Genomic DNA, 21194 nt, shown 5'->3' with positions numbered 1-21194 from the left:
AACATTGTTCGAATCAGTCATCACTTGATCAATACATTAAGTTTGCTATATACTGCCTTCATATGCATGTGAAACACCAGTAACTTCTTAATGTATTACAATTAACAAAAATATATTACCGTTTGGGATCTCACTAATTGTTTCTCCTGGCTCAAAGCAGTTCTTGATGAACCAATTGTTTCGAGCAAAAATTGACCTAATAATAAACAAACCCACATATTTACAAATGACGAATAAGGATATATTTCTCTTTGTATTGTTTGCAAAATTGATCCTAACTTCCCAGCAGCACGTTACTGAAGGGCTTACCTTTCCCTTCAAAATTTTCATGCTCCACTGTCAAAGATTTTATCTCTCTAAGCTTTATACCGTACAACAACAATCTTCAGGATCCCATCAGTCCATTGATGTAACACCTTCAGTCATCGTCTTAAACGGATGACTCAACTTTTCAAGGCCTGCACCCATGCTGTAATCCATGATTGGCTATTCAAACAGGAAAGCGACCATCCGCAAACAGTCTTATCAACTCTGGAACACTGCAGCTATCCAAATTAAAACAGGTGAAATTCTTTAGAGTCAACAGCCTTAGCATGTTATTGATGGTAGCAACATTTACATTTACATCATTGATAACATAAGCCAGCCTTCCTGTACACCATTCTAAGCAGGTTCACTAAATCTGTGTTCACTTGTCCACAACTAATACATGAAAGTGGACTGACAAGACTATAGAAAACAGGAATGGCTTAAGACCAATTGAATTTAAATGTTAATTTAAATTCAAACGCAAGATATGGACACAACTTTCCAATAATCAGGACACTATGATAATGATTTTTCTTGAAAGAAAGGATTAAGATTTCACATGACGAGGAACATGGTTTTAGATTTATTTTTTTTCTGTAATCTGAACGAGTCAATACCATTTCAGAACTTGATTCAAAATCCAAACGCAAAGAGTTCAATGTGGAAATAGGGACAGTTTAAACATAAAATTACCATACAAATGCTATCTACCAAGATTATCTAATAATTGGAATTAAACTAAAGGAATAAGATGAAATTGAATGAGAACTAAACCACGCGTAGTCTTGGGACTTTTGAGTGAACAGATGGGTGCTGCTTCTCAGAAGCATGTAACCCCCCAGAAAAGAAATACTCAAAAAAAGGATATGAAAAGCCACTCTTCCATGGGCTGTCAATTTGCAACCAAGACTAACACTAAATTAACAAGTAAGAGATATTTTAGGAGAACATATAGAACAAAGAGAAAATTAACACCTTACTCTCAAAGGAAATGGCTGGCAACTAAAAGTTGTGGCTTCTCCTTCTCTTCCTCAACCTTAGCTGATGCTTCAGCTCTTATTTCCTGGACCCTTTTATCCCAGATATTATCTATGAGCTTCCAAGTTTCATCACTAATGGTTTGGGTCTGTCCAAGGACAAGATTGAAAAGAAAAAAAATCAGCATCGATGAGCATAGAACATTATGCAGCAAGGAAGTAGTTACCCTTCTCCACCTACCTCCATGGGACGGGGTGCACCAAAGTTTGCAAACCCAACATTTCCAGGTGAAAAAGTAACTCTCCCTGGAAGAGAGATCCCGTGAACTCCCCATCTTCCAGCATAAATTAGGGCGCCATATTCATCAACTGGGCTTACAGCAGGCTAATTAACAGTAAAATAAGAATCTCAATTTGTTATCATATTCAGAACTATGAAAAGAATAGCATGGAGTCCCCTATTTTGTGTTCCTATGTAATTATTTGTGAAAATAATATATAATCAGGCAATAAAAAGTTTTCCCAACTTTAACATGTATTTTTGACAAGGATTCAAACTCCAATAGGATGAATCATATTATAGGTGCTTCTGCAAGATCTAGAAGTAACTTCAGTTTCCCTCTAAATACCCTTTTTTCTTTTTGAAATAACTCTAAAAACCCAAGTTACCTGAACAAAGATTGTAAATGGAAATAATTTTGTGCAATTAGACAAATAGTAAATAACCATGAAGGAGGTGCTTTTTCAGCAGCCACAAGAGCTAAAAGCGCTATTCCTATCATCTATGTTATTATGTTTTAACTTATACAATAATAAATTATATGGAGGTTCTTTAGGTTTGAGCATCATTAACAACTTAGTCTATTATTTATAGAAAAATAATAGTCCAGTTTCTTAACAGTCATTAAATGTTAGTTAAACATGTGTCACGTATTTTCCTCCAAAAATAAGTGTGTGAGCATGTGCATCATGTATGTGTCACATGTCTGTCACTACGAAATGATAAAAGATAGCAACATGACAAATAATTTCTAGATTATAACATGACTAATAATTCTAGTTTACTCACAAGGAAAAACAGTTTTAGTTGAAAAAATACAAAAAGGTAGAAGTTTTAGTTTGTATAGTAAAGAAGAAACAACAATGTGATTGTAAGAACCGAAAAAGTGAAAATAAATATCTAGTGTAAATAGATAATCTAAAATGTATTTTAGTAAATAGGGTGACTAGATTATTATGGTTTAAAACCACACACCAACTTGCAAATAAAATCTAAGATCCTCATATATGTTACTCTTGAGATAACTGCATTTATAATGTAATTGTTGGACAACTCAATTCATCAAAACTTTATCTAATCCGCTACTGAACTAACTCAATATTCTATAGAAGTGATTTTTTTCCACAATGTTATATGCAAGCCTAATCTCCATATGCAAGCTCAACGGCGCCAACATCCTTCTGTTTAAATGCATATGACAACTTCTTCATATTTTTAGGTGGAGTATGTTATCTTTGAGATTCTAAAAAAAATCTCCTGCTAAAAGTTCAGAATTGCATAACAAGCAAATATAGAACTTTACACCAAGTTTTTTCTTAATTTTTAAGAGAAAGGAGGTGTCTAGTTGGTTTTCTCACACAACCAGGGGGACATTGTTCATGTGAAAAAGCTTAACATACAAGCACAGTTTTATCCTGTCATGAGGAAAAAATTTTGTTGCTTGAATAAAGAGCCAGATATTTCAAAGCAAAGTGTAATCTGCATGTGCATGTCATGAAAGAATAACCTGAGGTATCCGAGGTTCTGTGTTGTATATCTCCCAAATTTCTTCCGCTTTAATTTCTCCCTTCTCAAGCAAAACATCTACAACAGTATATTCATAAAAAAAAAATCATACAAAATCCAGACTTACAAACAATTTGTGCAGGTAGCCAAATAAAATCACAACCAAAATTTAAAGAGTTCATTAGAAATGATGGATTAACATAATAAATGAAGTATCTGACCTGTAATTGTCTCTACAGCTGAATGATATTCTAGCAATACATATGAACATTTTTCCATGGCAAAACGCATGTATTCATCACGTAAGGCTTCAAGTTTGGCTGCCAGCTGTTAAACACTAAAACACTATTAAATTCCTGATGAATTCCATCAGTATGCTATATCAAAAACCAATACCATGATCTTTTGCTTTTTGAAAACCATAAATTTAAGAGTCATTCAACAAGCATACATTTGGAACAAGATCACTTTGATTCCTATAGTATGCTTTCCCAAATGCTGTCATCCCTGTCTGTAGAATTAAGATTTCTGCAAGCCTTGAAGCTTCTAAAGTAGCCTTTGCAGAGATCCAGCAAAGATTGTCGATCCCAAACATTTCCTCCTCAATTACTCGAGCTGCAAATAAATTAAATATTAACAAATTTATTCATTGAGAAAAATACAAATTACAAAATAAATATGGGGAAGGGGAGAACATATATGTTCATCCATGTACAAGTATAAAAAAGTATTTATTCCCAGGATGACTAGGAAGGAAACAAACTCCAAATATTCACTAAAAGAAGAAAAAACTTATGTAACTTACGAGCGCATGCACGCACTATGGAGTTCACATAATCTGATTTTCGAGCAAAAACCTTGCCCGCCGTTTCTGAATAGCGCATATTTGGCTGGCTACGAATGGAGTTAATGTCTGTCTGCAGAAGACAGATATCAAGGTTTGATACACATTTATAGATATAAATGACATAATACTAAGTGAAGCAAGATGACTATGGATGATTTTGTATTCATTACCTCTGTGAAAGGACGATAGGGATCTGGAAAGTAACATGCAAGAACAGCAACAGCTGCCTCTCGGTATGCCAATCTCAGTTTTAGCTCCTCCGGAACTTCCGTTGTATCTTCTTGGCCTGTTTCAAATGTTCCTTTTTGCTGGAAAATAATGGAATGTAAAGGTATTAGACTGAAATCAATCAGGTAAGCTGAAAACTGGAAGCTCAAACACATAGAGAATACAGTGCTAACCCTCTTTAAAGCTTCTAGAAGTTCATCTCGACCTATGTAGTCTAAATCTTTCCTGGCAGTCAGAATTCCAGCTTCATTCCTGCCAATATAAGGAAAAATAAGCCTTCTTCTCCTATGTGAGTCATAGTGGATTAAAGATGCAGTAGTGCTTACAGTATATTTTGGAGTTCTGCCCCCGTAAAATCTTCGGTAAGCTCAGAAACTTCCTGCAGTAGTGACTCCTTCTCCTCCTCCGAACGAAAAAATTTATTTCTAGCATGTACCTAGTTTGGAAAGAATTTTATCTCAAAAATAACTACATGCAAAAATAAGTCTAAAACTAAAAGGGCAATATAGCAAATTACCTTAAGTATGGCCAATCTACCATCTTTAGATGGCAAACCAACCCTTATGATCTTGTCGAAACGACCCTTTCTCAAGAGAGCAGGATCAAGAATGTCGAGTCTATTTGTTGCACCTATAACTAATACCTGGCAAGCCCAATTTAGCAGTTAAATCAGAAACTTAGCGATAATCAGCAGAAATATTTAAAGCATACCTGTGATGTAGAAACTTTAAATCCATCCATCTCAGTCAGTATCTGAAGTAAACCCTGCTCCCTTTCTGCACCACCCTGTACAGTTAAATGACATGCACAAGTCGTATTCAATGAACCTGAGTAGGTTAGCTGATAAATTGTAAGAAAAGAACATGGTTCAAATCATTCTCTCTCTTTCCTTTTCTCCATCTGATACTGAATGGCTTAAGTTGGGTTTGCCTAAATAGGTTAAAACTATAATTCTTTTAAAATAGAGAACTATTTTTTTTTTCTTGAAATAAAAAGTAAAAAGAATGATATTCACTAGGTACCAACGGGGTTTACAAAAAATTTATAATTGTGTTAGAATATCTATGACTTTTCCAAAATTTTCATCCTATAAATATCATGCCCAAAAAATCAAATATCCAAAAAAAAATGGAACCATCTATCCCTGATCTTAGGAATCTCACCTTCCTTACCCTCAAAAGCCCTACTATTTCTTTATTTCCATAAAACCCAAAAAAATAGCAAGTAGAATAAGATTTACAAATTGTCTTTTTTTGCATAAACCTTCCCAAGCCCATAACTCCTCCCTCACTGACCCCCACAATAACCAAATTGATCCTTAACAGGCCATAAATCATTGTCCATAATTCATAGGCCATTGACACCATAGGAGAATATGATTACATGATTCAGCAGCTTTCTTCTAATACTTACTAAAATTTCTTAAAATACAGAACTATAGTATTGATTAGGAATCTATTAATGTAATTTTAGTAACTTTAGAATTTTTATTTTTTTTAGTGTTTAGTTTTCCTCTTTGTATTAGTAGAATTATCTTCTAAGACTTATTAGTATTTCTTAGTCTAATCCTATTTGAGAAAACTTACTTAAAAAGCATTATAAATATAATTGTAATTTTACTTTTTGAGATACACTTCAGTTATTCAATAAAACTTTGAGAATTTTCTCAATTTTCCGGTTATGTGATGTAATCAAATACTTAAGTAGGATGCTTAAGATTTCTGAATAGACATCTAAAAAACTTAAGGTATGATATACAGGTTTTTATTCCTAAATTTTTAAGTAGGCAAATTAATTCTATTTTTTCCTACATTACCATCCTTTTTGTGGTACAAAAGGAGTTTCTATGGTAAATTTTTATTTCCTCTTTTTTCCTTATCCACTTTTTGGCCTAGAAGGAATGATTTAACTTACCCCACCAATATCAGGTCCACCACGCTTGCTACCAATAGCATCAATCTCATCAATAAAAATGATGGAAGGTGCAAATGACCTGGCACTAGCAAAAAGATCCTTGACACGTGATGCTGCCACACCTACAAACATCTGCAAAGCCAGTTTTTGAAGTTATACTTCTGTAGATTCCTAAACCCCAAAAAAGAGGTAACTTCTCATCCTTCCATTTTCTCTGACCTTTCATGTTAAAGCCAGGCCTTACCTCAACAAAATCAGTGCCATTCGCAGCAAAGAAAGGTAATCCAGCTTCACCAGCAATAGCTTTAGCCAGCAGCGTTTTACCAGTCCCAGGAGGGCCATGGAGAAGGACACCTTTTGGGCAATAGATACCTTTATCTTGGAACTCTTCGTCATTTTTCAGAATCCGCACAATTTCTTGCAGTTCCCCCTTGATGTACTCCTGACCAGCAAAATCATCAAAGGTGACACCAGTTCTTTCTTCAGCCGATATAAATTTTGCCCTGGTAGGAAGCAGTACAAAGTTAGACCCAAGCCTTTATTGCAAGAGTAATTTATCCAGCTACTTAAGTCCCTCCTGTATTTCTTTTTTATGCCTCCTTGTAGTTATTTTTGGGGTACAAAATACCTTTAAATTACATGAATGCAATTTCCACAATAAAAGATCAAATTATCATGCGAGCTAAAACTTAATTGCCAAACTTACTTTGTATCATGAAACTTCAGATCAAATCCTACATATTCTTGTTCATTACCAAAAAGAGAATACTACCACACTAGGATTTAACAGGTAAAGGAATGAGAGATTGCTACCTCCCATTGCATAGCCCATAGCCCATAGCCCATAGCCAAATTGAGCCTCTCCATGTACCCAATAAAAAGGACAAACTCTTCGACAACAAACAAATTAAGCTTTCTTCTCGGACTATAAATCATATTCATGACAGCATAGAGCGTAAGTCAAACCATTGCACAACAAGCAATAAATTCACGAGAAAAAAAGCAACTAGTGAGAATTCCAAGGCATAATTCTCACATTAAGCCCAATTCCCACCATGAGAAGCTAAAGAATAACTAAAGAAAAAGGATTGTAAATAAAGAAAAACAAGCAAAAAAAAAGATATACAGTAGTATATCTTTCAAACATGAATAATTTTTGAAGTATTAAGAGAGTGATTATTTTATAAGAAAAGAATATTGTCAATAGCAATGATTGTCATATAAAACTGGGAAGATGGAAAGAAAAAACATGAAAAGGATACAACAGTAGCACTAATATTCTCTTTTTTAATTTACTTGCATTGAAGTTCTAGCACAAAGAGTAGGACAAGATAATCACGATCGTAAACAGATAGATGCATCATTCACTTTTAGATGAAATATTAAATATTTTATTTTTAAAAAAATGAACATATTTTATTAAAAGATTAGTACCATTAAAATTAGAAGATGAATTACAACGGAAGAGATAGGGTTTTCTCCTGAATCCATCACAAAAAGGACTTGGAATGAAAATAAATTACGAAGTGAGGAAACGGCCCGAACCCCAAACATCAAAAGTTTATCATTCCCCAATCCCAATGAAGTACAGAAATATTGAATCTGAGAGATAATAACCAAAGAGAGTCACTTTTCACGTAAAAAGGATATAGCATTAAAAGGCTCCAATGGGTGCACCCATTCTAAGTGCTAAATGAATCAGTAGGTAATACAGGTTTTGATGGATAGTAAAGAAGCAACAAAATAGCACTTAGAAAAAGGAACATATCCACTTTATATACAACAAACACCAATGAGATATAACAAAGAAAAAATTAAATCTACAAAGAAAACAATAAGGAAAAAAAGAATAAAAAAATAAGGGGAAACAAATCCAAACATCCAAGACCGGTATGAACCATAACTATTGAATTCAGTACCAGCTAACCTCATAAGATATGTTCAGCCCCTCATTTACGCAACAAATAAAGAAAATGTAGGCCTACTTTTCCTCTCGATCCAAATAGTCCACACCACATAACATAATTTCCTAAGTTCCTTGAAGCAACCAAAACCAGAACGGGAACCTACAGTTCTATTCCAAAGAATAATCTAGATATGAGCAACTATGCCCCATAAAGAAAAAAGGACAACCTATTCCATTCAGCCCTAACAACAGGACAGTGCAATGCAAGTGATGGATAGCTTGTCCTTTTTTGTATCTCTACGGGCAAAGGCGTGTGGCCTTTCTAAAGATTATCATATTCTAGTTTGTATAGAGATTAACTGGCTATCCTTTATGAAACTTAGCTGGCCCTTCTCCTTTATTTTTCTTTTATTTTTTGTCGGAGGATATTGGTTCTCCACATAATGTATGATATATTCCTCTTTCTCTTTCTAATAATACTTCCTTTTTTATCCAAAAAGAAAAGAACAGGTGATATCCAACATCTCCATTATATTTATGCACAAAGCTCCAAATTCACCATAATCATCTTTAGGGACAATGTACCCCATATTTGCCGCATATATTTGTAGCCTATGGCCCTAAGAGCATCATTTGCATTCTTGATGATATGTACTTGTATTATATTTCTGGTATTATATTTCCTTCTTTTTTTTCATCAGTTGCCCCTTAATCTTAAGGACATACAACTATACCAGCAGCACTTGCATCCCTGTTTGCCTTCAACCTAGAGGGATGCAAACTGTCAAGCTGTAGGCTGGAGTGGCAGAATTCCTTTCCACAATCCCATTTCAAGCCAACCCAACACATAAAAGGTTGGACTACTTAGGCAGAAAGCCCCTCTAAAGAGATTATAGCAAGTAACGGCTCAAAGAAAAATGGAAAGAAAGAAGAAAATGTGAAATACTAACCAAACAAAAACTATATAGACAACAGTGGTTATTAATCTATTCCAAGAATACTGCTAAAATGACATCAACTTACCGACTCTTGCCTAATGATCCAAGAGCACGGCGCTTGAGTGGTTGCCTCATCTTTTTTTCAGGAGTTCCTAGATCACAAGGTATTAACTTCGCATAAATTGGCCTCATTTTGCTATCAATCCAAAGATACAATACAACAGAGAGTGCAAGCCGCATGGACCATATGACAGCAGTGGCAACAGTAGAGTAGACCTCAGCAGGCACAGTGTCCACATTGAAGACATCAACATTTATTATTTGTTGGTGCAACTTTTTCCAAACATCATTCCAACAATCTATTGGCATTCGATCCACCACATGGCGCCGGAAAATAATTTCTTTCTCTGAATTCCTGTTTGTTCCCTCCATTTTTCGATCTTTGTAGTAAGGAAGTATCACTGCAGGAAAAGAAAGACGGACAATCACTTTGCAGAAAAGATTTTCAGGGAAACTGCCAATGACTACTGTGAGAATATGAGAGCATATAAAAGTACAGTTAATGGCCACACACAGAAAGAAGGCTTTTAAATACGTTTTTGCATGTGTGCTAATGTAAAGTTCGCTTATAGCCAACTAACTGAACCAAATCACTCCGGAAAGGAGCCTTGGAGAGCTTAACCACTAGGCCAAAGGCCTTCGAAGACTTTTCCATTCTTCATTTAAGAAATAAGACTCCAAATATGACTTACAATTCATGCTATGTTTAGAACACATCCAGAATTTTTATGAAATTCAGTTGCAAATCTAGACTAAATTTAACAAGAAGACAGTCAAAATACTTTCTAAAATGGAAAAACTTGATCTTATATGGAATTCCATGTGGACCTGGATCAATGTGTTCCAAATTCGTCGATTTTCGTCGAGGTATTGAGAAGCTTTTTTTTTTAAAAGCATTATCTATATTCCGCATAGAATTTCACATGAAATCAATTTTTTATCTTCTAATAGAATTTAGATCATCTCCTACTTAAACTAAATGTAGATTTATAAATAAATTCTGTAATATTTGTATTTGTCAAACATAGCTTTGATCACCTTCCAAATTCTAACTGTACTCAAACTACATGGTTTATGATGATCTGCTTATATAGTTATCATAGTGCGTGAAATTCGAACTGCGATGCCAGCACGCAAAAATATTCCTCAAACACAGTACTATATACCAATAATCAAGGCAGTGACAAGGAATAAAATTTTTAATAGAAAGGTAAATCAGTCAAGAATTTCCAAACCTGATACTGTCTGCCCATAATTTGAGTACTCCATATATTGGACGTTATTTGAATTAAGTAATCTAATAAAATCACTGAAGTTAATCCTGTGAGAAGTCTCAGGATCCCACTCAGTTCCCTTTAACTTCCCACGCATAGTCAATAGGGCCCGACTCCATGATGATGCCATGACGAGCTGTCTCTCTAACTGTATGTCGGCTTTTCTTTGAAGCTCTTCCAACTTATTTATTCGCTCTCTTTCCGCATCCTTCAATTTCTGAACAAATTATAAATGTAGCTGATTTAGAGGTGCAGTAAACTCCAATAAATATGTCAACTCCAATTGCGTAGCAAGACTACAAACTCTATATTCTGAAGATGAATAAGGACCATTAAAATTTCACTGTTCAAGGTCGAGTTCTTCTGAACTCTGGACTCTAAAGAACGTAGAAGACCAAAATTGAAGCACATTTCTATTTTTTTTTTCATCATAGTCCTTTCTTAAGTCGCCGAGAAAACTGAAAAGTTACAGAAACATTCCTTAAGAAAATGAATTTATCAAATTACCTACTAATTTTTAGCAGTAAACAAAAAATATTGAAAAAGCTTACTTGTATTTCGCGAGGAGAGAAGAGATATACCTCAAATAACTTCATGGACTCGGTCTCTTCTTCCGAGTTGGGAGAGGCTACAACTGAGTCCGAACTCGAAGCTTCACAAGCATTAACAGTGAGTCTTCTGGGCATGATGAAGAGAAACGGATTGTTTTTGGAGCTAAATTTAATTTTACAAACGCGTCTGCGAGGTGTTTTATGAGAGAAGGAATACGGAAAGTGAATGAGAAAGGCATTGGAGGGATATACGGGTCGTGGAACTTGGACGGTCCCGAGAGGATTTGACAAGTGTGCTTTCATTTCTCCGGCATGAGAGAAAAATGTTTTCTCTACACTTTCTAGTGTGGGAAAATGGAGAGGAAAATGTATGTTTATCTAATAAGCCTGCAGTCAATGGAAAGTGGAAGGGAGAATTTGCGTGAGCTTTCGAAGAGAAGAACAAAACGATGCGTTTTAAGTCATTGTTTACTCCCGCGATAGTGATAAAACGACATTGATGCTACGTCGTTTATGTCTGCGTTGGAGAGCTCCTTTTCTTGTCGAGTACAGAAGGAAGAAAAAAAAAAAGCTTCTGAAAAGATTAATACTAATTAACTATCTAGAAATTTGTATTTTATAAATAATATGCAGATGAAATTTACAGAAATTATACTTCTCATGTATTTCAAAATGAAAAAATTTAAGTTGTATTTGAAATAAATCTAAAAAAAATTGTGAAAGTTACTTATAAATATAAAGTTAATTTAACAAAAAAAATATAATTTAAAAAAATTAATAGCATATAAAATTTAAAGTAAATTTTTTTTTTTTTAATGAAATCAATTTTTATCATTTTAAAAAGTATTTTTAGCTTCTTGAGTCAAGTGTTCCCAAATGAATCCGTTAATTTCTAATTAAAAATAATTAAATAACTATCAACCCACAAATAATGTGATGAAATTAATGTAAATAATAAGAGGAAAATGATGTGAGTTTGTGATTCTTAATTATATTCTAATTAAAAATATATTGAAATTTGTATTCTTCTTTTCATATAAAGATGTATGAAAAATTATGTCAAAATTTATTATTCCATAGTCAATTTTTATACAAAAGGATGAAGTAGAGTAATTTTTTTGTAATTTCTCATAAATAATAAGAAGATAGTGATCATCATCTGTATCTGCAGCAGCTTATGAATTTTCTCCTACCCCTAGAACATGAAAAAGAATGTGAGAATGTGATTTACAAAACCCTTCCTCCACTCCCCCAACTTTTCAGACTGCCTGTATTCATTAATGGCTGCAACAAAAAGGAAGGGGGAGGGAGAGAGACAGAGAAAAGGGAGAAAGAGGGTGAACTGGTGTTGGAAGTGTCCACTTAGGCTCTTCACTGAGTCTCTAAGCTAATCTCACATCAGAAAATTCTGCAACTTTCATAGTCGTGCTGTGATTTCATGTATGTCCTCGAACCTTAGATTTGCATATACACTCAGGATATGGATTCTCATAAAATGATTCTTCAGTCCTAAAACGTGCTCGGCCCTTAATTCCTGGTGCTGGACCTTTTCTTCTCCTTGGAGACCCTTGCCTACATTGTTGATTCAAGTCATTCCTCATGGAACCATGCTAATATAAATAAAGTCAATTCCTTTTGTCATTACTTTATTTAGTTGTAGGCTCTGTTTACATTATAGATTTAGAAGCAGATGAATCAAATATTGCCAACATCATTCCGCTGAATGCCTTATAGAGAGACTGTATAATAGGAGTTGATTTTTTCAAAGAAGAAACAGAAAAATGAGAATCCTTATTTATAAGTTACCTATACTTGTGCATTTGCTGCACAAGACGTGATAGCGATGACCCTTCTGTCAGCTGTCCACTATCAAGGCCGTCAAAAAGTTTGACAAGTCCTTTCCTGTCCACAAAATTAAAACATTTACATGACAGTCTAATACACAACCATAGTAATCCTCCTATGTCCATATATCTAACATATTGGTTTTATCACTAGAAATTTTTCTCCGGCAACAAGTTTTAAACAGAGGACAGTTTCATCAAGCCACTATGAGCTTTTATTACAGAGATATTTGTTTGCCGAAAGAAGTCAGGACTTCTGAGGGGCCAAGGAACTAAATTACAGATAGCTGGATTCTTTCTCTGTACTTATGATTTGCTGGTCATTTTTTCCAGTGAGGAAGAGCTTGTTGACCTCATAGATTTTCTAAGTTGTATGTATACACTATGGTTTTGTATTTGGTGGCACCCCCTAGGTGCCTCTGAATAACATGTTTCTGTCAATAAGAGATATATTTGCTTGCTCTTATTTCAAATCTAAATTACTATGGCAAAGAAACTATCTTCTAGTTGTTTGTCTGTAGAGAAGCTGCCCTCATTAGAGTTATATTGCTTCTCCCTGTAACCAAGAATTTGGATATGTAACAGAAGGCCCAAAGCTTCCAACGACTATAATCCAGAACAGAGTAAACAATAGGAGCTCAGAGCAACTGCAAATTGGATTCAACACAGGGCATAGGTCCTAACTGAAAGCAAGTATGCTCCAGGGTAAGTTTAGCTGTCATGATTTCTAAGCTTCAAAACTGCCCATAAAACAACTGACTTAATACCTGTCTGGGATGATTGTCTTTAGGTGGCCCAAAAATCTGCGGTGTCCCTCAACAGCTCTTGCCATGTTACCTGAATATGATGGAATGAACACATCACTCTCAACTGAAATAATGTAATCAAGTGCCGCCATTTGAGATGCATGATTACTGAATTGCTTCAACTCTTGTGGTTCAGCCAGCCTCTCCTGCCATAAATCCAGTAGCAAATTCAACATGGAATATCAATGGCAAAGATTTCATAGCCAGATATTTTACTAATAGAAAAAGCTACAGCTACAAGTGAGTTACAAACCTTAAAAACTAGATTTGGGAAACGGGATGTGAGCTCTAAGAGGTGAGTATTACCGCCATAAATTTCCCCAGCCGCCACATAAATTGAAGTTGAGGGAGGGTAACCAAGGGCTTGCAGAAATATACCCACCTCTTTGGGAGTAAGGGGACAAAGGCCTTCGATTCGCTGCTCTGTTGAGTTTATCTTTTTAACCTTCCAATGGTTTGTGTTCTCCCTAGAAAAAACATAAAATACCTACAAAGTGAGACATACCAAGCCCCTAGAAAAATCAACTGAACACTTGCACAATGAAATTGCAAGACCTAATTAATTAACACAACCGTCAGAAAATGTAGTATTCTCCACATAATTGCATTTGACACAATGAAATTGCAAGACCTAATGTCAACATAATGTGAAAGGTATAACACAAACTTAAATTCACTAACTTGAGATATTCATCTTTTGAGTTAATTTGATTTGAAATTTTCTAGTATGTTTCTTTCAAAAAAAAAAAAATTCCAGTATGTGAACACTAACAAGCATAAAAGTTGGCAGGCTTGTTTCCATTTCCTGTGGAGTCAGACTTTGACCCAGTGGAAACAAATTCAAAAGGGACATAAAAACATAAGAAAAGAACCATCTTCTCAAGAAGGGGTATCAAATGAAGTACCAATAAAAGAAAAACATAATATCAGATGCTTACAAGGCAAACAAGGGGGTTAGCCTCTTCTTGCCTAACCAATCTGATACGAATATAAGCATGTATCTGTTAAGGTAAACAGTATCTAGGATCTCATTCATTCATGCACAGAAATAAATTCTCACCGCATTATTCTCAGCTCTTCAGATTCTGCCTCAGTCAGACCATGAGTACAACCAGTGAAAGATAGCATGTCTTTTTCATATCTCAGATGAAGAGCAATATATCTTCCTGTTCGTGACCGCAGTCGCTCGACAAGCTTCTGTGGTGGAACCGTCATGCATTCTCAGAACCTAATTTAACAGGAAGCCCCATAGGAGACCTCTTAAATGCATCGATACTGAAAGAAACACAAGTCTGGAACCACATAGACTGGTTTAAATGTTTTGTTTTAAAATGTTTCCAGATATTCTGACCATTATGCAAAGCCCTCTAAAATTCTATCAGTATAGAAGTCTTTAGAGAACTAGTAACCTCATTACCTCACCCTTTATATGATATATCTATATCTGAACAATTTAGAAATCCAAGATTTGGTGATCTCAATTAGGTTTCACGACGGAACATGTGAGGAATAAAATGCAGCATTTGGTAACTATTAAACAATACGTACTAACCTCTATCATATCCTGTCATCCTGAAATACATTAGGCAAATAAATATGCACAGATATGCAAACGGGAAACATACATGTCCAAATATATATCAGGATATGATAAGAGCAAGTAAGGATTGCCTGTCACTTCCCCAGTACTGGAACCTATTTTACCATCTGAAGGAAAATGAATGCTACAAGCAACAGGATTTCAAACCTTTCCTAAGCTTTCAATTGAAGGAGAGAAGTGCAACGCGTAATAGAGAGCACGGCATCTCAATCTTTGTATGTCAATAGGCAAATCATTATTTGCAAGCCGAGAATCAGATTTTGCAACATGGATTACCTGTAAAAAATTGACTTAATAACCATCCTTGAGCATAGACATTTTCCAATTAAGAGCATGCCAAGGCAAACTAATAAACATATCTCAAAAAACCCATTCATACTGTCTGTCTAATAATCAGCAAGTCCAATATTGAAACACTGTCAGACCAGGATATCTGTCTAGGCAGGTTTGGTATGCGAAAAATGAAGAAGACATTGAATCTTCTAGATTTCTGTTTTAAAAATAGTCTTAAATTCCATGTAATAGTTATGTAATTATCTTGCGATCCAGTTGATGTAACCCCATATGCTCCATAAGATATCAAAAACATACACTAAAAAACAGCTAATAGGGTACATTGCTCAAGGGAGAGAAGAACTGAATTGACAAGATCATCCACAGCAACCTCAGCTACAGAAAAAAACTATAAATCCATAACCTGAACCATCATGCATGGTATAGTAGAATTGACAGGCACCAACCATTTACATACCTGGTAGTCCTTCCACAGATGGGTCATTTCTTCATAGTAAGCCACACCAGACCAGGAAGTAAAATGCTTCCGGGCCCTTGGGACAGACTCCAGCTCCTTTGGGAGCTCCTTGATAACATTCACATCTCCTTGTAAGGTCGAGATAAAATGGAATTCATCAAAGATATCTGAAAATGTACTGTCGTAGGGCCCATAATAGAAGAGAAAGGATAAATGATAAAAATGAATATGAACCCAGAATATTTGATTTGATAACTAAATACTTGAGAATACCTTGAGTCTTGCCAGAATGAACGCTTATCCAGTTGAGGAATAACTAAGGTTGCATTCATGATGTGTGCAACAGCCACCATGTCTGCTATCTACAAGAAGGGCATAGTTATGAATTTGATGACGAGAAAAAGGTTTTGTCCAGTTATATACTTAATTATCTAACAAGTTATTAGCATTTGAATCCAGGTGGTGACAATAGAATAGGATATATGAGGCAGCATGTCTAGATTCTGCCATGTTAGGTACCCAAAATAGCCTACTTGTGAGTTTTTTCTTTCCTGACAGAGAAGAAAAGAAAATTTATATATAGGCTCCACAGGGGGTGCCAATCATGTACAAACAAGAAACAAAATTAGAGAATAGAATCAAACAAAAAACCAATAATATCCCCAAGTATGGAAGACAAATGATCCCCCAAGAATAGCTTTTTTTTGCTTGGCAAGCGAGTAGAGAATGTACCCTGACTATTGATAAGATGATGCGGAGGGGCAAAATACTGCTTAATTACTGCTTTTTATGCAAGATGAATGCGGAATCCTGTGACCGTATATTTCTCTGGTGCCTGATGGTGTATAGCATCTGGTCTATGGTGTACGGTCTCCTAGGGATCAATTGGGTGATTGAGAGGTTGGTGGATCTAGGCATGGACGGGCTTTTGTAAAAATTAAAAAAGAAAAAAACTTATTTTCATCTTATACCTTTATCTATTTCTTGGGTTATTTGGAAGGAGAAAAATGCTATAACATTTTAAGGAATTGAGGAGATTGTTAATAGGGATAAGATGGATTCATGTTTTTGGCTCCTTAATTTTGGGTCATGACATCAATAGGTTGAATGATTTTGGATGTCATTGATCTACTAACTAACATGTAAATATCGTGTATAGGGATGACACCCCCTTGGTACCATTGTTCATATTAATACTATACCACTTGTTTCAAAAAAAAATGGCAACTATTATTGGACATACAAGCATTAGAAATATATGATCATTACATTTCAACAAGGTTATTATATTACATCTCGTAGAAAGTAAAGAAGTTAAATAAAAATACTTAATAACATAACAAAACATTTATACAAACTTCTAACCTGATGGCACAGAATAGAGATATAAATAGTCTTGAGAAATCTAATACACCGAAATAATTTGCTTATGGACAATATCATTGTGGTATATCATTTTAATTAGAAACCATGTTGCAACCATCATGAGCTCTCCCTCCTCTCCTCCTCCCATCATCTACTTGATACTTGAACGTTCATGGTTTCTGACATGTACAACCATTCATCAAGGGATGGAAATGAAGGTGCAAGCCATAGGAAACAGTTTGCATTCGTCTTTCCGTTGTTACTTCAAACCCAACCAATTAGAATGTGGCTTTCAGCAACAGTTTTTTAAAGGTGCATGATCCTTCTAAGGTAGATGTATTCATAGAACAACTATTATTAACAGGTTTAACACTCTTCAAGCACTCTCGAATTCAGTCATCAATGAGAATTTCTAGAGTCTAAGTTTACAGAAACTAGGATAAGTTGAATTAATATCCTCCAAATAATATTTACTTTTCAACTGATGTCAAATACTGGCTTGAAGTTTGCCAAGGTTTTTAGTCTAGACGAGTTTCCCCAAGAAGCTTTTCTTGTATCAAGGGGACACCTTGGCTGTGATGAAGTGCTTCTAAAGAGACACTATCTAATATGTAGCAGCCTTTTGAATGAGGAGGTTCATATAAATGAGTCTCAACGAGGCAGCTTCTTAAGTATATTGTCATATTTGAGCACGAGAAATCATGAGATAACATGCATATAATTTTTTTTTTCTGATAGAAAGATAAACAGGCATTTTTCTTCAGGATGCATAGTTTTCTAGGGATTTCAAATTTCCCAGTTAACTTGGCTCATTTGCTTTATACTTCTATTGATATAGAGAATTATTGATATTAGGAGTATATTAGGTCCTTATTTCCTTCTAGGATATGATTTCCTTTTTGGTTTAGTTTACTTTCCTAGTGCCGATTTAAGATTCTATATTATATAAAAGGAGAGGCTTATCATTGTATTGTTCACTTTTGTTCAGAACTAATAAACTACAGAAGATTATTTCTCTCTTTATTTTTCTGATAGTTATACTGGAAGAACCAAGGCCATGATTATTTATCTTCCTCCACCGAACATCTCTCCTTCACTTCTTCTGCTGCATCAGGTCATGATGTATTGACTAATACTATCAGCAATCGACACCAGTCTTGCAAAGCAAGTGCCTTCTTGTCACCAATGTCTCAGCCAATACTAGTACTGAATGCCTTGAGGATGCCTTCAGATTGGCTATTAGAAGGAAAAAGGAATGATGTTCTTGTATGGTCAACCTCAAAAGTAAATGTCTTTTCCACCATGAAGATGCAATGGGACTCATTATGAGACCGACAAAAAAAGAAAAAAGATGTTAAGAATACAGAATAGAGCATCTTCAAAGTAAATATATTTTGTTCTATCAAACTAAATTATCTTACCCACTTAAATAGTTCTATGCTTGCTATAACTATAGGTGAAGCATATAATCTGGGAATAATTATGAACATGAATAACCTATAAAAACTCAGTGCAGGAAACGGAGAAACCAGTTAACTTACACCAGTACGCATCTGATTTAGTCCTCCATTGCTTTTTACAGTGATATACCGGTGTGATTCTTGGGCCTCTGTAAAGGAAAAATAAAACTTAGAGATGTTGAAAAACTATGGGCAACATTTCTCGGGGAGAAATGGAGGGGTTACTTTTGAAGCCTGAGAAAAAATTCTATAAATATTCAACAAGAGTACATGCAGATAGTGGACTGGGACAGTGCATTAATTTTCCACTAAATAGTTCATTCTACAACATGAAAGGTATGTAATTAATGTAAATGCATGGACTGGAATGAGTTATGATGAAATATACTGACAAACTACAGAACAGATAAAACATAAACGCATGAATCAAGTACTTTTACCTTTGTATTTAGCAGTGGGTCTGACACATGGTTGAAGGCCATTGTTGAAAGTTGCACCCCAAAGTTGATCATCTGGTACCTGAGCACTCGAAAGGATAGAAACCTTGATATCATTTTTCTCTGAGATTGAATGAATTCTAGCCCTATACATTTACTAACCATTTACATTTATCAAGGAAGTGAGATTATACTCGAATAAAGACCATTCAAAGTTGAAACAGGAATGGATAATTTTTTATTAAGTGTTAGAGAGTAAATTAAGTGAAAGATTGGACTCAAATAGCCCTGTATTTGAGAAGAAATCTACTCTTAGAGCAAAATGTCAAATGAACTAGTCACAAGGAACTTGCTCAGCAACAAAGGTCAAAATATAAACAAGCCAATGAAAGGGGATCAATGTACAAGAATAGAAAATGCCAATGTTTTGAGTTTTTGCGTGTTAGTATTGGACAAAGGACTAGCATATTATGCTCCTAAATCTCTCTAAAATTATGATTTACATAAGTTGATAGTAAATAACGTCCCTCAGTAGATTCTTTCTTCAGGTGAAGGGAGGCAAGAAAAGGCCAAGTGAAACCATAGAAATTTAAAAATACCAACAGTCAAAAAGCACAAGCATACCATAACAACCACGTATGCAGATGATAAGTAACCTGAATATTGGCATATAAAAATTTATAGGAACTCTTCTGAAGAATTACCAACAAGCTACATTTCTAAATTTTATAACAGGTCAAGCCAAATTGAAATCCACCATAACCCTGTTGAAGCATTTCTAACATCAACCAAATGAAAAAATGCACTCATTAGACATGCTGTATTCAGTTCCAAGGATACTGTACGCAACTGACTTCAATTCAGCATTGTTTTCATGCCGACCATTGTGACTAAATCTCTTTCCAATTAAATTTCTTCACAAAAAATATTCTTCTTTAACTTTATGAACTTCAAAAGAACCCCTCGCCAATATAAAAGTTCCACTTTTTCTGTACCAATCCTAGTGTCATCTCCATATCTCAAAGAAGTCTCCCCCCAATCGAGACATACACATAAAGACAATAATCCACTCGCAAAATCCAACCAGATCAGTAAATAACAAATAAATCAAACTATCGCAAACTCTCATCTCACCATGAGATATTCAAAAATCAAAGCTTAATTCAATATCTTCAACCCAAACCAAAACCTCCCATCAAAACTTTCAAGAACATAAGCACTACCCATTTCTCTAGATAACAGAAACTTCTCATACGAAACGTAAATATACATAATGAGATGAATTAGAGTAGGTACCCGCGAAGATTGGGATTCAGATACTTCACTGATAAGCGGACTTGGCTCGTCTTCCAATATGGCTCGTGTGTTAAAGAGGAAAACAGATATGGCAAAAGCAAAGAGAAAAATTATGTAAAGAGTGATGACAAAAGGAGATGGCTTTCTTGAGAGAAATTTAACAGATGAAGAGGTTCTCGTATGAGGATAGGCTTTGGAGTTTACCATCTCCAATCAACAGATCTCCGGCATCAGTACTATACTCTCTCGCTGTGCACGATTGCTTGGAAACACAGTTCTTTTTCTTTTAAGAGAGATATTGTCTGGTTATTATAATAATAATTCAAAAAAGAGTAAAGATCTGGTGCGGATGGTACCAGAATATATTTTTTACTACATTAGAAAATTACTTTAAATATTTATTTAAATATAAAATTAAATAACAATATAAAATAGTTCTTCATATTTTAAATAATTATCTTGTAACATAAATTATATATATAATCTCTAACTTTGTAGCGCCCGGATCGGAAAGAGAAAAAAAAAAAAAAAAAAAACTACGTCGGCAGCCACGTCAGCAGGCCCGGTCAGCAGTCCCGGCCAACCGAGACCTGCCACATGGCAAAATCACGTCGTTCCAAAAAGGGCCACGTTGGCGATCCGCGTGGGCGCGATCGGACGCCCCAGATCAAGCGTGCGATCGGACGGCCCAGATTTAATCAAAAACGGACGGCCTAGATTAAAACAAAATGGACGGCTGAGATCAAAAGGCAAGGGGTTATAAATAGAACCCCCACACCAGACCACAAACCCTAGCCGTCTGCCGCTCGCCGGAGAAGACGAACCAGAAGCCGGACGCCGCCACC

At 35.2% G+C, this 21194-nt stretch overlaps 2 protein-coding genes across 7 annotated transcripts; both read right to left on the bottom strand.

Moving 5' to 3' along the window:
• Positions 1–4: 4 nt before the first annotated feature.
• Positions 5–11211, bottom strand: EMB3144 (AAA-type ATPase family protein). Of its 6 annotated transcripts, XR_015821284.1 has the most exons (18): positions 10821–11209; positions 10201–10456; positions 8991–9366; positions 6306–6564; positions 6062–6193; positions 4859–4933; positions 4665–4790; positions 4474–4583; positions 4321–4399; positions 4090–4227; positions 3878–3989; positions 3524–3687; positions 3294–3399; positions 3074–3150; positions 1528–1671; positions 1285–1435; positions 310–545; positions 5–196 (listed from the first exon to the last, which is right to left on the bottom strand). XR_015821284.1 is itself a non-coding variant. In XM_088221806.1 (17 exons), the coding sequence occupies exons 1-16, from the start codon at positions 11091–11093 to the stop codon at positions 1292–1294; spliced, it is 2571 nt and encodes an 856-aa protein (XP_088077932.1). In that variant the 5' UTR covers positions 11094–11210; the 3' UTR covers positions 5–539; positions 1285–1291. The 6 variants fall into 6 exon arrangements, 4 of the variants coding, with proteins under 4 accessions (XP_088077932.1, XP_088077933.1, XP_088077934.1 ...); XM_088221806.1 differs by having other exon boundaries at positions 5–539; positions 10821–11210; XM_088221807.1 differs by having other exon boundaries at positions 5–545; positions 1290–1435; positions 10821–11210.
• A 684-nt stretch (positions 11212–11895) lies between these two features.
• LOC110824555 (O-fucosyltransferase family protein) lies at positions 11896–20637 on the bottom strand. Its single transcript, XM_088222633.1, has 11 exons — positions 20350–20637; positions 19057–19135; positions 18698–18765; positions 16065–16153; positions 15792–15969; positions 15188–15316; positions 14501–14637; positions 13694–13907; positions 13402–13586; positions 12597–12692; positions 11896–12362 (listed from the first exon to the last, which is right to left on the bottom strand). Exons 1-11 carry the CDS (start codon positions 20554–20556, stop codon positions 12227–12229), a joined length of 1518 nt encoding a protein of 505 aa, XP_088078759.1. The 5' UTR covers positions 20557–20637; the 3' UTR covers positions 11896–12226.
• Between the last annotated feature and the right edge of the window lie 557 nt (positions 20638–21194).

The sequence above is a fragment of the Carica papaya genome, chromosome 6 (assembly GCF_054855325.1).
Source record: "Carica papaya isolate Zhongbai chromosome 6, ASM5485532v1, whole genome shotgun sequence".
Classification (NCBI taxonomy): Eukaryota; Viridiplantae; Streptophyta; class Magnoliopsida; order Brassicales; family Caricaceae; genus Carica; species Carica papaya.
This window is presented reverse-complemented; position numbering and strand designations above follow the sequence as displayed.

Bases quoted from the DNA above. Each gene is read 5' to 3' on its own strand.
- LOC110824555 (XM_088222633.1), bottom strand. From the start codon at position 20,556: ATGGTAAACTCCAAAGCCTATCCTCATACGAGAACCTCTTCATCTGTT. The intron at 15,970-16,064 runs GTATTCTCAAGT...GCCCTACGACAG, and splicing joins TCATTCTGGCAAGACTCAAG to TACATTTTCAGATATCTTTG. The intron at 12,363-12,596 runs GTAACTTATAAA...TCAACAATGTAG, and splicing joins CAGCAAATGCACAAGTATAG to GCAAGGGTCTCCAAGGAGAA.
- EMB3144 (XM_088221806.1), bottom strand. From the start codon at position 11,093: ATGAAAGCACACTTGTCAAATCCTCTCGGGACCGTCCAAGTTCCACGA. The intron at 6,194-6,305 runs GTAAGGCCTGGC...CTGGCTTTGCAG, and splicing joins ATGGCACTGATTTTGTTGAG to ATGTTTGTAGGTGTGGCAGC. The intron at 4,934-6,061 runs GTAAGTTAAATC...TTAACTGTACAG, and splicing joins GTGGACCTGATATTGGTGGG to GGTGGTGCAGAAAGGGAGCA.